At 31.7% G+C, this 17,421-nt stretch overlaps 2 protein-coding genes across 2 annotated transcripts; both read right to left on the bottom strand.

Annotated features, from left to right (window-relative positions):
• Positions 1-6,904: 6,904 nt before the first annotated feature.
• Positions 6,905-7,456, bottom strand: LOC147804070 (uncharacterized). Its single transcript, XM_087151407.1, has one exon. The coding sequence runs from the start codon at positions 7,454-7,456 to the stop codon at positions 6,905-6,907; it is 552 nt and encodes a 183-aa protein (XP_087007533.1).
• A 2,881-nt stretch (positions 7,457-10,337) lies between these two features.
• LOC147804069 (uncharacterized) lies at positions 10,338-10,841 on the bottom strand. The gene has a single exon (XM_087151406.1). The coding sequence runs from the start codon at positions 10,839-10,841 to the stop codon at positions 10,338-10,340; it is 504 nt and encodes a 167-aa protein (XP_087007532.1).
• Between the last annotated feature and the right edge of the window lie 6,580 nt (positions 10,842-17,421).

The following is a 17,421-nucleotide window of genomic DNA, read 5'->3' as shown; positions in this document are numbered from 1 at the left end:
TCACTATGCATGATGCTATTGTTCTCGGCCAATTAATGATAGCCAAAATTTATCATCATCAAGAAACTTTCCTCAATTCATATCCCTTTGGAGAGGCTGTAAAACATTTTTTTTTACAGTATCGGTATTAAAACTACTTATTATAGGTGCAGTTTAAATACTCTATAAAAATGTAAATATAATACTTTATACTTATATTAGTATATTTGGTATTTGTTATATAACCCATCAACATTTGAGTTTTGAGCGAAATATATTTATCAATCTCATCAAATTAAAGCCCAAAATTTAAAATTATAAACTAAATTCTTATTAGACCTTGATAAGGACTTTAGATCATTACCATTTCTCTAACTGACTGTTAATTTACTGTTCAAAATATTTATAAGTAGGGGGGGGGATTTAATAAAAAGGCTTAATCCAAAAAAGTCTACATCTTGACTTTGCACACGTTAATTTGCAAAGGTAATGTTTACATTTATTTCTAAACAATATAAACGAGTTTAATAAAAGTTAAAAATAATACGCAGAGAAACGTAAACTTTGCAACAAAACAGTAATTTCAAAATATGTAAATTAAAATTTAGTTAGTAAGAGCTATTATGAACAAAATTAATTAGAAAAATTAGATTACTCTAATTATATACTCGAATTTAAATGAATGTCATATTTATTTGTTGAAAATTTAGTGAAAATTTAGCTAATTAGTTTTAGCTTTAAGTTTAATTTCGAACACTTAGTTAGAACACGCATCTTTGAATGAAATTAATAAGAAAAATCAAATTACTCATACTTTTCATTTAATTTTTAAATGAATGGCATATTTATTTGCTGAAAATAAACCTTGATTTCCCATTTAAATTCTTAATAAGCTTCATATTTTAATAAGTATGCATGGAATAAATTAACACACCTCTTCACACTACATTTTTTCAGATAATTATTTTATTCCTCAAACTGTGTCTAAACGAAATAAAGCCTAAAAATTATGATTTTCAAAATAAAGAGGCACTACCAGAAAATAAAATGCGCGTAAAATATTTCATGCTATATATTTTGTTGAAACAAAGTATGATTTATGAATATGGAATTTAGTGATAAATCATTCCTGTTGAAGTAGACGTAAGCAAGTTATGTGAATAATATATACAAAGCTATATCATAAAATATTGTAATATTTCAATATTTCAATTTTTCAGCTTTGTGTAAAGGAATATTTATTCATAAGCAATGTTTACTGAAATTTTTTTTTTTTTTAATTTCGCTTATTCTGCATTTTTAGTGTTTTAAAAAGTTACGAATTTTTTCTATGGAAGTTGTTTATCTTATTGGTTGCCAGGTAAATAGGTTTAATTTGCATTTGATTGATATTTGAAATAAACTTGAAGCAAGCTAATAGTTAGAGATAAAGTGATTGTGACGAAACACAAATTGTAAAACAAACCTGATTTATGCTTTGTTGTTTTAAATAATTGCTTGTTTAATTCATAGCTGAAGTACATTTGAAAAAGCTCCCACAATGTTTAAATCGAAATTCGATTGTTTGAAATGGCTTTTTATCAGTATTAATTATTACTATTTCAGCTTATACCAATAAACCAATAATTCCACATTTACGCTAATTTCTAATTATTTTTGATCACTCGATTAATTTACGATAATAAATAAATACGTGATTACCTAAATGCTTACAATTATTAATAATTCTATTATTGAATTAACAGTTATAACTTACTCAAAAGAGTAGGAAATATTTAAATACCTAGAATTGTAGACAACTAAAGAAAGTAAACATACTTAGATAAAAACAGCTTTCCATTGAACAAAAAAAAAAATGGCTCGGTTTTGCAAGTTCTGTTCATTATCGGTATGCTTACGTAAGTAATCCAAAGTGGAACAACGATCGTTGTCTAGCTTTTCATAGACGTCGAACTAACTTATTACTTATTTAAAAACAGCTTTCCATTGAACAAGAAAAAAAGGCTCTGTTTTGTAAATTCTGTTCATTATCGGTATGCTTCCGTAAGTAATCCAAAGTGGAGCAAAGATCGCTGTCTAGCTTTTCATAGACGTCGAGCTAACCTATTCTTATCTAAGAACAGCTTTCCATTGAACGAGAAAAAAAAGGCTCAAAGCTGAGTTTTGCTAGTTCTGTTCATTATCGGTGTGCTTACCTAAGTAGTCCAAAGTGGAACAAAGATTCGAACAAACATTTTAAAGAATTAGTCTTTTAATGCATAATTAATTAGTTTTTCGATAAATTTATAAATAATCATATAAAATTATTTGAAAAATTTATAAGCAGGGATGACACACAAAAAAAACTTCAGATTTTTCCGGAGACTACTGAATCAAGCTATAATTTTTTTTTTCTTCAAAAGATACATTTTTCTCGTTTTTAAAAATATTCAAAAACATTTCTTAAATTTTTCAAAAATGTAAACAAATTTCTACAGCCTCATTAAAAAATTGGAGTTCTAAACTAATTTTTAATCTAGTAAATTCTTGCGAAAAATAATTCAATTTACTTTACTGCTCCACTAACCTTAAGTTTCCTGAAGCTTTTAACTTCCTTCTATTTCACTTGTTGCAAAACACGAATCTACCAGAAAAGAGAACTGATCTCAGCTCTCACACGTCGCTTTTCATTCTCCGCCAAAATCACCGAGAGCACGTGACAGAGGGGATTCCGATGCTTGGGACAAAAAGAGATGAGTAAATATACTATAATGTCCTTTAGTGGTTGAACTATAACGTCTTCCAGAGTTTCTGCATTCAAAATATTGAGCTATGAGAGCACACACTTTACTATGGGCGATTATGCTACAAAAATTGCAATGCTCACAAATACAATTAACAATATATATATAACAAAAATTAAAAAGACAACTATAATCCCACCCCTCCACACTGTTAGAAGTTTCATGAAATGAAATTTCTCGAATGGTTAAATAACAATTTATTTCATTGCTATTTTATCATATTCAAACAAAACAATCAAATAACAATAAATAGGATGGTATTTAAACTGTTAACTGTGAGAAGTACCGCTTATTAACTACTTCCATCTAATATGGTTAAATAACCAGAATTTTTTTCACCAACTAGACACACCTAATGAAGCCACCTGGTACCTTGCAGATGGGTACATATTATAGCCCAGGGGGCTAATCTGTCATTTTCGTGACGAACAGAACTGGGGTTCTAGTCGCAGCGTTGACATAATGGTATGTCCTCGCTTCCCTTCAACATATGAATAGTTTCTAGAGTCCTGTATGCCCCAATTTGAGACCCTGGACTATTAAAACACGATACTCCTATTCACAAAGAGGTTGCTGTGCCACAAAACTGCTTAACACAAAAGGTCTAGTAGTGATAAAACACAATAAATTAACAAATGTGTTTACCAAGTATATTTGATAAAGCACAACTCAACCGCAACATAACTCCTATTCCGATTACCTAACGAGAAGCCTATCTCCAATCTCCAGTTAAATTTCTTTTTTAAGATTTCGAAAAAAATTAAAAAATGTATATTTTTGCGTTATAGTTGCTAACGGTTACAAAACCGTAAAGGTAAAAAATATTATTTATCTTAAACTTTATTGTTAATTAGATAGACAGAGTGCTATCAGTAATTTTACCGTAGTTTCAGAATGAAAATTCTAACAGTACAAGGGAGAATGCGTCGACTATAGTTTGTAGAGAGATGCACCTTCTTATACCTTAGGACTCAAGGGGTTCAATCTTGAGATAAACCTTATGCTTTCAGTGCTCACGAACACAATTAATTTTAAGTGAATAACAACAATTAAAAGACAATTCCTGTTCAGAACCTCTATGGGGAGAATGCGTAGATCGTAATCTTCACAGAGATACATTTTGTTGTATCTTGGGACACAAGGTATTGTATTTTGGGACACACTGTGCTCTATCTTGAGACATTCCTTATGTTTCGGCTAACAGAATTTTTTAAATCAATTTTGTCTCAACAAGCAAAGATTTATTTTTTCAAGAGACTAAATTTAGAAAACATATTGAGGATTTATTACCCAAAGAATGGAAATGTTGAGTTCAAACCTCACACATTAAAACAGTCTTTCCCGAATCGCGGTATAAATAAATAATAAATGAGACATATATGAGTGTAGGCCATTTAATTTTTTAAAGCATTAATTGCAGGAAGAATAGGTGACATTCATGTCCCAATAAGCCATGTACTACTAAGTCTTGTCTTAATAACCAATTTGATTGCATGGAATAATGCTTGTTAGGGGTAGAGAAAGACAAAAAGAAGATTCAAACGTTTCTTTGACTGTTTTTAACTAAATAGAAATTTCATTAAAATTTGTTGAAACAAAGACATTTTATTTTCATGTTAAACCAAAAAAGCAAACTGTTGGAAAATAAGAAAGAAAAAAAATTTGAACTAAAATGAAAGTCCGAAAGTGGTTCTCTCCGACACAAAAAGTCATATAATTTGTTGTGCAGTTTCATCTTCTCAGTATATTCTGTTACGATCTAAAAAAAGTCTGTAAAATGTCAAAAAAAATCTTTGCCACATAAAACTTTCATCAGAATATTACATAAAATTCATTAATGTGAGAAAAGCAGACTTTTTTTTGTACCGTTAAAAACAGGTTCTAAACTACAGCTCTAGGATAACCGTTAAATTTCTTTTTCTGAGATGGTAATCATATGCAAGAAAATTTTCTTCAAATTATCTTCCAACGACGTGCTTCAAAAAAAATCTGATTCTTTTGTCTCCTGAGTTGGGTTATTAGTCACAGGGTAACAACAATCAATGTCTAAGTAATTTAAGTCTATTACGTAGACAAGTAACTTATTACTAATAAAAAAATTAGATATTTTTATCCACAAAATGGCTTTGAATTACTACAAACGGAGCTGCAATTAAAAAATTTATTTCAATAAAATTTCTGCAAAAGTCATCCAAAATGCCAAAAAAAAGAAGATGCAATCTATGCCGCATAAAACTTTCATCAGAACATTACTCAAATCCATTTACAGCGAAAAAGCAGAATTCTTTGACTAATAAAAATATTTTCTACTGTACAAACAACTACGGAGATAAAGAACAAATTCAACAATAGCTTTAAATATAAAGCCTCGTAAAACCGTTAAAACGACAGCTATTTTACGATAAGAAAATTACGTAGATACTCCATTCAATAAAGATACAATCTCACCTTATTTTATGAACACGGTTTTCGGCTTTAGGGTTATTCGACAGACACAGTAACTGCGAAAATTGAACGTTCTGGAAAGTGACAATATTTGGGCTTAAATCCAAAATTAAATTTCCTTTTCCAGTCTGTTCTCGTATATCTTTCTATTCGTGTGAAGATATGTGTACATTTAGCTCCTTAAATTGAGAATAAGACATGTTTTATGGGCAACAATGTTTTGTGAAGGGAGAGAATTATTTGATTTGTATGTCCAGAGATCGTCTGATAAAAATAATGTTCTGTATATAAAGCTATTTTTATGAAATATTTGATTGAAATAGACGCCTTTTGTAAAACTGATAGAGCAAGTGTCTTTAAAAATAAAAAATACATATAGTCTGCAAGGTATTTCGTGTTTGCAGGGTATATGGAGTTTTGTGAACTTTTAAAAAGACGAATGTTAGTTTTATTTAAATAAGTGATATGCTATTTTATATTTAAGGAAGTACACTGTTAAAAATTTCGGATCAAATTACCGTCAACAGTACCGGCATTCAGGATGACAGTACTTTTAACTATGAAATCCATTTTTACCGTAAAATTTTATAGAACAAAAATTATCATACGCCGTGATTTTTATACAGCTATATTTACTATTAAATAACTATATATTTGCTATTAAACAAATATTAGTTTTGAAATTACGTTATAAAATTTTACGGTAAAAATTGATTTTATGGAGAAAAAAATTGTATTTGTGGTAAAATTGATTTCATCGATGCTGCATTTAAGGTGCCTGTACTTTTTTTCTTAATTTGATCCGGAATTTTTCACATTCTAGTAGAAAGACGAAGGAAGTCCTAAATGAATCTGGGTTCGTTCCAATTTTCATCGAGATATGTTTTAAAAAATCCTAATGTTGACGCGGCTGGTTGAACTTACAAAGCTAAGGACATGTGCTGCTAGGGGTTAAAATTCATTGTTGGACTTCAGGGTTACTATTTCGGATTTACTTTCACTCCTATGTTTGAAAAAGCGAGCCATCCAATATTATTATGCTTGTAGTGTTTACAATTTATCTAGTTCTTTCAATTTAACTTTCATGAAACAAACAACCAGCGAATTCGGAAGACTCCTCACAGTCAGCGAATTTGGAAGACTCCTGAGATGCTACTCAGGAAATAGCAGGCGGTGATATTTTATTTTAATTTACACCAGTCGTTGAACAGCAGACCCAATTTTGGGTTTACGACTACTAATGTTCAACTCCGTAGCCTTGTAATTCTGAACCAAACCAGAAGACTGTAGCGGCTTACTATATTTAAAGTAATAATATTCTTTAAAAACTGCAAATAACAAGAGACAACTTTTTGTAATCACATCTTTTTTTTCCCCCAGTTAAATCGCTCACTTGAGTGTTTACATATTACGGGGAATCCCCGTCTGAAGTGTAAGTAGTAGTTATTTCGGAAGCGTTTCTTGATTTTATCTATAGGTGTCACTACCACAGTGTGACGAGGTTAAAAACCCGACATCACTACCACAATGTGACGAGGTTACCAACCTGACATCAATCTCCTACCAGTAACGAAGTTACGTTACTTTGAAAACATGGTAGGAGTAGAATACATATTAATACACTTATTTTTATATACAAATTATGTAAATAAAGATGGAAAACATAAAGAACTAAACATAAATTTTAAGTAAATATTTCAATAAGAGTCAGTAAAGTCTTTAAATCGAACAGGAAGTCTAACTCGTCTTCCACAACGTGTTCTTTTCTCAGGTTGTTGTTCTACTTGTTTTTCTTTACTTGGCACTGGAACGGATGCAGGATCATTTTCTGAAGTTGGAGGCAAAGTTTCATCAGGTTGCAACACATACGCAGGTTTTAGTCTATCTATGGAGACATTAACTTGCTTGTTTTTAATTGAAATTAGAAAATATTTTGCGTTTCTTTGTAATACCAAAAAGGGTCCTTCATATGGGGGTTCAAGTGGTTTTTTTACTTTGTCGATCCGGAGGAACACATGCGAACAAGTATGCAAATCTTTCGGGATGAAAATTTTTTGTTTACATTTTAATTTGGATTGATAGGGCTTCAAGAGTGCCATCTGATTTCGAAGATTATTAACAAAATTATCATTAGATATTGGCAATTCAGATTCTTCAAAAAATTCGCCAGGTAACTTAATGGTTTTACCATAAGCCATTTCAACTATTGTAAACTTACAGTCATCGTGCATTGCAGCTCGCAAACCCATTAGAATTGTTGGCAATGTTTCTGTTCAGCGGAGAGAGTTATGACACCTTATAGCTGTTTTTAATGTGCGGTGTAAACGCTCAATTTTTCCGTTACTTTGAGGATGGTAAGAAGTTGTATGGTTTATCTTTACACCACATAATGAAGCCAAATTTCGAAATAGTTCTGAAATGAACTGAGTTCCTTTGTCAGTAATAACGCGAGAAGGAACACCAAATCGGGTAATCCAATTTTCATAGAATGCTCTTGCGATACTTTCAGCAGTGATATTTGATAGCGGTACCACTTCCATCCAAGAGGTAAACCTATCAATACACGTCAAACAGTAGGTATATCCGTTAGAAGGTGAATAAGGGCCAATTAAGTCAATGTGCACTACACTAAATCTTTCATCCGGTGCTTGAAATTGTGCATATTCTGATTTTGTATGTTTTGTGATTTTATTTTTCTGACAGTCAATGCATGTTTGAGCCCACTGTCTAACATCTTTTTTTATTTCTGGCCAAATGAATCTTTTAGTCATTTCTTTTACGGTACTGCGGATTCCAGGGTGAGCTAATCCATGAATTGCACTAAACATTCTCATCCGAAAGTTTTTAGGTATGAATGGTCTAATATTTGAAGTAGAAATATCGCAATATAAGAGTTTTCCTGATGGTAGCTGGTGTTGTTTAAATTTTAATGATTTGGAATGTAATTTTAACTGTTGCAGTTCATCATCATTAATTTGTGCATCTGCTAGCTGGTCAAAATCAATAACAGGTGAATCGATGTCTTCTATTCTAGAAAGCCTGTCTGCAACCACATTGTTTTGACCACTTATATGGCATAGGTTAGTAGAGAACTGTGAAATATATTGCAAATGTCTTAGCTGTCTTGGAGAGGCTTTATTATTCTTTTGTTTAAATGCGTATATTAAAGGTTTGTGGTCGGTATATATTTTAAAATCACGACCTTCAATAAGTGTTTGAAATGTTTAATAGATAAGTATATACCCAAAAGTTCGCGGTCGTAGACGCTATAATTTTTCTGGGCATCATTGAGCTTTTTTGAAAAAAATGCAATAGGTTTCCAACCATTTGGTTCTTTTTGCTGAATTACTGATCCAATAGCCCAATCAGAAGCATCTGTGAGAAGAGCCAGAGGGTAATCCGAATTGGGATAGGCCATTAACGCTACTTGAGCAATATTTTGTTTACATTTTTCAAAACTTTCTTTGGTTGCATCAGTCCACGGTACTTTGCGTCGATCCTTTTTTGTAGATCCCTTCAAAAGTTCATGCAGAGGAGCTTGAGTTTTTGCGGCATTCTTTATGTAATTTCGATAGAAATTAACCATTCCTAAGAAGGAACGAAGTTCATGTATAGTTTCAGGCAAGGGATATTCTACAATAGCTTTAACTTTTTCAGGTAGAGGTTTTGACCCTTCAGCAGATATCTGATAACCTAAAAAGTCTATCTCAGGTACCCCCAAAATTGATTTACTAATATTAATTCGAAGACCATATTTGTCTAAACGTTGAAAAACTGATTCAAGATGTGAACGATGTTCTTCCTCGCAAGAAGAAGCGATCAAGACATCATCCAAATATGGAAACACGAAGTCTAAGCCATAAAAAACTTCGTTGATAAATTTTTGAAAGGTTGCTGGGGCGTTTTTTAGTCCAAAACTCATTACATTGAATTGGTAAAGTCCAAAAGGTGTGATGATGGCAGTTTTTTCTTTATCTTCGTCCGCTACAGGAATATGGAAATAAGCCTTAAAAAGGTCAATTTTAGAGAATATAGTTTTATGACTTAAAATATGTTGAAAATCTTGAATTCGAGGTATGGGATAACGATCAGGTACAGTTAAATCATTTAGCCTTCTATAATCGCCACACGGGCGGAAGGAACCGTCTTTTTTTGTTACTATATGTAATGGACTTGCCCATTCTGAACTAGAGGGACTAATGATGTTATTGTCCAGCATATATTTGAATTCTCTCTTTGCTATTTCCAACCGTTTAGGGTCTAATTGTCTAGCTTTACAATTTACAGGTTGTCCTTTAGTTACTATATGATGTTTCACATTATGTTTTACGGTAGAAATAAGAATATTCGGTTTTGTTATACTGGGATACATCGAAAACACGTCATTATATTTACTCAAGCTGTTTGTTGTATTTACACTTTCATTTATAGAGATGGATGCAATGTTACCATATACTGCAAGGTTCGTTACACCATCAATTAACCTTCTATGCTTTATATCAATCAATAAATTGAACTTGTTTAAGAAATCTGCTCCCAATATAGCTTTACTTATTTTTGCGACAACAAATGGGAATTGAAAATCACGGCGCAAACCAAGATCAAGAATCAAAATTTCTGTACCAAAAGTATCGATTTCGGTATTATTTGCTGCATATAATTTATAGTCACTAATAAGTTTGTGTTTGGAAGTATAAGGAATAAGGCTTACGTCAGCTCCACTGTCAACCAGAAAACGTAAACCCGTTTTTTTGTCCGTGACAAATAAGCGGAATCTACGGCAATTTTCTTTATTTTCAGCAGCAGAGCTTGCCGATAATTCTACTGCTGATTTTGGTTTTCCGATTGATTGTTTTTCCATGCACAAGGGCCTTTGCATTTATCAGGAAAGCATTTTTCACGATACCGAAAATGGTAATAGCAGTATTTGCCACCTGGATTATAACGTTTGCGAGACTTACTGCGATCAGAAGAAGATCGATACATATTTCTTGATGGAGAACGAGAGTTCCGAGTGACACTCAATTTTTCCAGTTTATTATCCAAAGCTGCAATTTGTTGTCTTAATTCAGTAATAGCATCTGCTCCTGGAGATACGATACTACTTGCGCTGTATAGTTCTTGTTTTGGTTACATTTCAACTATACGATCGGCCATTAGTGCCAGTTTTTCAATGTCTTCATCGCTAACAATTAATATATTGCGTACAGAATCCGGCATTTTTTGCAGAAATAGGGTTTTAAGTACTTTATCCGAAATACCATCAGTAGCAAGATTTCGCATTTTTTGCAAAAGCTGACTAGGTTTTATGTCTCCTAAATCAATGCCTGTAAGCAGTCTTTGTAGATGCTTATTTTCACTCTCTTTAAAAGTGTTCAGAAGACGTTCTTTGGCAGCAGTATATTTCGATTTGCTTTCGTCACTTATAATGTCCCACAAACTTTCAACAAATTTTGGTTCTAATTGGGAAACTAAATAATTAAATTTCGTTTCCTCTGCAGTTATTCCACAAATCGAAAACTGTGCTTCCACTTGGTAAAACCATATTTCGGGCTTTTCCGCCCAAAACGGGGGTATTTTAACACTTACTCGTGCTATTTCATCTTTGGTTGCCGATGGTTCAGAGTCCGTCATTTTCGTTAATAATTCCGGGTCACCAGAATGTAGCGGCTTACTATATTTAAAGTAATAATATTCTTTAAAAACTGCAAATAACAAGAGACAACTTTTTGTAATCACATCTTTTTTTTCCCCCAGTTAAATCGCTCACTTGAGTGTTTACATATTACGGGGAATCCCCGTCTGAAGTGTAAGTAGTAGTTATTTCGGAAGCGTTTCTTGATTTTATCTATAGGTGTCACTACCACAGTGTGACGAGGTTACCAACCCGACAAGACAAAGAAACTCCTGGATGAGTACCCCCAGAGGTATTGATTTGTTGTGGGAATGTGGAGGACTTTGCGACTCGGCAGATTTACCGTGCACCACACGGGAAATCTTCGGCCGGCTGGGATTGAACCCTCGAACTGTTGGACGTGAGCCCAGTGACCCACCAACCTGGTTATCCTGGGCTTAAACGGTGATATTTAAGACAAATATAACCAACTAGGATATTATACTGAGAGCATATCGCACCTTACGCCTTGAGTTATGAGGGCTTAGGGGACAGAGTGCCTACTTCCCATTGAGGTGGCCCGGGGTCGAATCCCTGCAATGACTTGTCGATACGAATTTCGCAATGACTGCAGTGTTGACGTAAAATATTTTCAGTGGTAGACGGATCATGGATTGGAGTCCTTTTGCCGTTAGGCTAAACGTAGGAGGTTTTCCTGGTTTACCACTTAGTGTAACACAAATGTGGGTTAGTTCCATCAAAAAGTCCTCCACGAAGGCAAATTTCTCCCAATACTTGATCCAGAATTCATTGTCTTCTAGATAGGACTCCAAATTACAAGGCTAAGGAGTTGCACATTGGTAATTGTAAATTCAGAATTGAATTGACTGTTAAACACCGGTTATATGTATATATAAATAAAAAAAACGTACACTTTTTTGAGGTTGTGATATAAATTTTCTCAAATTCATTTAGGGCTAACGACGAATTTATAAATTACAGAAAACTATTATGTAAAGATAAAATTACGTGTAAATTTAAACACCAATTTCTGTCATAAAACTTTCTAGAATATCAAGTGCGTTCACGCATCTCCTTGTAAACATAACATAAGCAGAGGGATACAGAGGAAGTTTTCTAGATTTTTTCGGGTTTTAGGAAGCTTGTTATTGTTTACATTCAATCACCCGTCCTTAGCAGTAATTTACTACTGTTATGTTTTTATTTAAAGGTATTGTTTTTATTTAACACGTTGAATGCCACGCTAATTTTACTTGGCTTGACCATCTAGCCAAAGTGATTTTCTCAGTATGCGTTGCATATTTTGATGAAATATTATTTACTAAAAAGCAGTTAATTTTTGTAATCATTCGTTACGCATTTAATTCACTGAGGTCAATGGTGACCCCGTGGCATTCAACATGTTAAGGTTACATGTTATATATGTATTTAAATAAAACTATTTTCGTGTGTTCTATATTGCATTAATTTCCTCAATACACTTTAGTAACCATAATAATATAAAAAATTAAAAGTATTCAAAATTTACTCTAATTATGCGTTTCTAATAATCTTGGCTTTGCCGGTCACCAGTGACCTCTGTGACACTACGAACAAATTCAATGCCGGTCACCGGTGACCCCCTAGGCATTCAAAGTGTTAAATGTATGTTTTTATTTATATTTTAAGTAATAAAATATTCATGTTTTATTATATTGCATTTTATCTTCAATCATTGCTATGCTTAAATGCTTTAGATTCTGTGCAGAAAGAACACATTACTTAAGAAGATACTCTGAAACTTATAATGAAAGTATCAAGTTTAAAATTATACAATTTTAATAAGATGAATTAAGTGCTTTTAGTGCTAAATTTAAAAAATCACAGGTATACTAAGGAATGACAAATTTAAGTTATAGTGATAAAATAATTAAGGGAATTAAAATAAAAAATTTAAAAATAACAATATTATAATAGAATAAAAAGTAATAAAATAAAAAAATATATATTATAATAAAAAATAATGGTATATTGAAATAAATAAAAAAAACATAAAGGTATGTTATACAAAATGTCTTTCTCATTTAAGGAATTTGATTCTAAAATTTATTTTACAGGATTACTCTTAAGCAAAGATATTTTATACCCTCAGAAAAAAAAAATCATACGGTCAAAATGACCAAAATATGATAAAATTCCTCGTGTTTCTTACTCTATGGGAACACCAAAAAACTCGTTTTTTTTCACCAAATCACTTTGGTAATGATTTTGGTTAAATTAACAATAAAATATGGTTTATAATATGAGAAAAAATTTAGTAAAAGTGGTAATTTTATCACGTTACCTTAGAGCACGGTATGAAAAATAAGTTATTTAGTTAACTTTACTTTTCAGTTGTGTATTGTTTACTAAACATGTGGTAATAAGAATAGTTGTTAATTTGAAAACCGGAATTTCCCCCTAGAAAGTTACCCTATGAATGGCAAAATTACCAAATGAAAGATTTAAGTATCGCACATTTGGTATTTATTAACCAGAATTATGTTTTTTTTACTAGAAATGTCATTCTCATCCTGTACGAAATTTTACCACAGTTTTTTATCTCCGTGTGGAAATAAAAATTTAGTCAAAAAAATCAGCACCACAAATTTTATGTTATTGAAAAAAGTAGTCAAAATTTGCTGAATGCTACGATTCAGAAATTTTTGGAGACATACACCGAAGAGTTATTACATTATGACCACCCTCTATCTATAACAATGAGCTCACCAAGGTTCAAACGGTAATATTTTTTACATTTGTTTGATGGACTGGTACAAAATAAATATTCAAATGGTCATTTAAATATTAAATGACTTAAATTGATTTATATTTTAAAAAGTTGTGAATTAAAGTTAGAAGTATTGATGAAATTATTTGTTCTCACCATGACTTAAATTTATAGAAATATACATGCATTGAACAAAGAAAACTCGAGTCAAATAAAAAACATGAAACTAAATATGACGCCGCAGCAAAATAAATTAAAACTACTTCAGTATTATTCTTTATTTCTAAGTAATAGCATGCTTCAAGCTGTGTGAACTTAATATAATGATATCTAATATCAATAGGTACCCAAGGAAATCTTAATTCAGGATTTATTATCTCTTAATGCATCCAAAAATGCTTGATTTCATAAAAACCTTTTTAAATTCAATTGGAAAACAATAATATGACAATTATTGGAATTCAATATATGAAATTGAAGAGCTTCGTTATTAAAGCTTTTAAAATATTCTTCAAATAAGAGCTTTTATTGAAATAACTTAAATTGCCTTTTTCAGAATGCAAGAAAACACTTTATTTATTATTAATCAATAAACTTTACATGGATGATTACTTCCATAAAAATTTGATATAAAAGTGGATATTTCGTGGAATTTCATGTAAGCGGACTGTTGGATTATGAAAAGTTACCGCTTTTATTCTTTATTCACTAAAATCAAGTGTGATACATATTAGATAAAAAAACAATTTCACGACATGAAGTGATTGATTTACAAAAAACTAGAATATTTTTTAATTAATTAAGTACAATACCCCTAAAATGGTTTTATTACAATCTGATAAACGGAAGACGAATTTGGTTTCATTACCTTTATGAATCCTGAAAAGATCGAATTTTTAAAAAAAGTCGCATGTTTAAAAATTCGATTTCTCAGGTACTATTCGATCGATTTCGTTCTATTTTTGTATTTTGTCATATAAATATGTATTCTATAAAATGATAGAAAGATTTTTATGCCTTGCGATTCAAAGGATTGTACCTTACGATTAATACTTTCTGAAATCCGTGATTGTTAAAATTTTAAAATCAAAATTACTCTAAGATACTTGCATTCCACAGTTTTCTTCATATTGCATTCAATACTTTGGAACTTCTGGCAATATAATGAAGTACACCAGTGGACAAAATTAAGAGATGGAAGACATTTTTCCAAATATCTAAAAAAATATAGATTTTAAATAAATTAAATTTGGTATGGATATAGCTTATTCCGTGATAATAGAGAATGCAAAGCAAAAATGAAAGTGCCATTCACTGGCAAGACCTATTGCCAATAAATCCAATGTAGTCTGAACTTAAGGATAAAAGATGACAATAAAAGTGAGGCTTGCACAGTGTGTGTTGCCTCTAGTATGGCGTACCCCTGACAGACAAACAAGCATGCACAACGAGTATGCATGCTGTTAATAACGGAAGAATGGGAGGACTTGTGGAAGACCCTCCCATTCTTCCACCAGAGCAATTTTTAACTCCAGAATGGTTCTGGGGGGAGGTTGGCACATCGCAAAAGCTCTCTCAAGAGCATCCCAAGCATGTTCAATAGGATTCAGGTCAGGGGATTTGGCTGGCCAATCCATTCGTTGAATATCCTCGCTTTCCAGATACTCATCAACCATGAGAGCCCTATGTGGTCGCGCATTGTCGTCCATAAAAATGAACTCAGGGCCAACAGCGCCCCTGAAAAGATGCACATTGGGCTCTAGGACCTCCTGCCTGTACCTCTGGGCATTCACGGAACCATTGTCAACCACATGGAGTGGTGTGAGGGTATCTTACATGCGCGAAAATGCTTTCCATCTCTTAAGTTTGTCCACCAGTGTATATACACTGAACTTCTAGCATTAAAGTATTTAGAAAATTCAAAACTATAAAAAAATCATAGATAATTCAATTTGTAAAATTTTTACTATAAAAAATACATTTAGTTCGTTGGGAATTTTAGGATTACAAGAAATATTTGCATGGGTTTATGTACATACGCCGTACACGTGTTTGGAAGAATTGTGAATTGTGGTTTTCAGCTACGTTTGGAATTTTGTTTCAATTACATAACATTAGTGGTGACTGATTGTTTTACAGAATTTTTATTTCTGCACTGCGATAAGAATTCTGATAAAATAACTGTACTATATGGTAATGATATTTCTGATAAAGAAAAAAAAAACATAATTCTGGATAATAGAACCAAAATGTACAGTATTTTAACCATTCATATAGTAGTTTTTCTGTTTATATAATAATGGATTACCTGAAATTTTGATTTTCAAAATTATTGTTTTTTATGTCGCACACTTTGTGAAACAATACAAAACTTAAAAAGGAAATTTAAACAAATAAATCACTTATGCCATGCTCTAAGGTATCATAATGAAATATGAACTATATATTAGTTAAATTTTTCTCGTATTTAAAAACAATATTTTATTGTTAATTATTGGTGCTCTCATACAGCCAGAAGCATAGTATATCATCATACCTGTTTTCTGACTCTTCGTATTGTGTTTTCTTAAAAGCTTTATTTTAAAATTGCTTAATCTTCTAGAACGTGAAAATAAGTTCTTAATTTATGCATATTATTTCTGTAAATTTCTAAAGATAATTAAACTTTAAAACAGGAATTCCGTGTTTGCTACATTTATACAATAAATCATCCATACAGTAAATCATCTATGCAATAAATCATTACACAGCACATTTAGAATTATAAGTAATGACTCATTCGTTGCTATTATATACCAACGTTAAAGTTTATATATATTTCACGGAAAAATATTTCTGACTCATTACGTGCCATTTGGAGGACGGAAACCCTCGAATTAACATATTTCATAACTATTACTTGGCTATCACATTTCAAACCTTCTTGCATATTGCGGTGGGAGGAATTCGTAGTTTCATAAGCGGTATTCATCAATTAGTTAAAATTAAGTAATAGTTAATTATAAATCATAGCTTTTTGAAATTCAATATTTAATTTCTAGACATTCAAGCGCATTGGATATTTCTGCTTTCATGAATTATGAGGCATTTAATTGTAATTTCGGGCATATGAAATTCATAATTCCAGAAAGATAAAAGAAATTTATAAGAAACTGCGAATTTAAAAACTCTTTATTCAAGAATAAACTTCTTTTAAGTTAATCTTAAATTTTAATATTTCGCTATTTTAAAATACTAATATTTTATATGATTATAACAACTTAAAAGCGAAGGTTTCTGAAGAAAGCATTAAAATTTGATTTTCTGAAAATTATTTGTCGAGTAAGAAACATAGTAGGTTAAATATATTATTTATCCTCAGCCATATGTATCTAAGGGCATTATTAAACTATTATACCTCATGTCCTTAAATTAAAGATAACTCAGAGTTACACGAAAATTGAACTCTAAAGTAAAAATTTCACACAAAGAAGTTTCACACACATCTTCAGAAATAAGATAAAAAAATTACAGGAAGCCACTAAAAACGCCGATAATACGTTACAATGCAAGGGGGGGGGGGCATTGTAACGTATTATCGGCGTTTTTAGTGGTTTCCTGTAAATTTTACAATGCAAGGGGGGGGGGCATTGTAACATTGAATGCAAGGGAGGGATATGTGAGGAACGGTGGCGAAAAAGTCAAATTGTTCAGAAGCGTTTTGTTCAGTGCCATAACCAAATAGTTATGATACAGAGGGCACATGTAGATAATTTTTTACATGGTATAATTATCGGCCACCTGGAATATGGGCATGCTCAGATGGAAGCAACCTCTAAGCTTTGGCAACG

The sequence above is a fragment of the Parasteatoda tepidariorum genome, chromosome 9 (assembly GCF_982258835.1).
Source record: "Parasteatoda tepidariorum strain Cologne lab strain chromosome 9, Ptep-v5.0, whole genome shotgun sequence".
NCBI lineage: Eukaryota > Metazoa > Arthropoda > Arachnida > Araneae > Theridiidae > Parasteatoda > Parasteatoda tepidariorum.
Note: the sequence above shows the minus strand (reverse complement) of the source record. Positions and strands in the feature narration are given on the sequence as shown.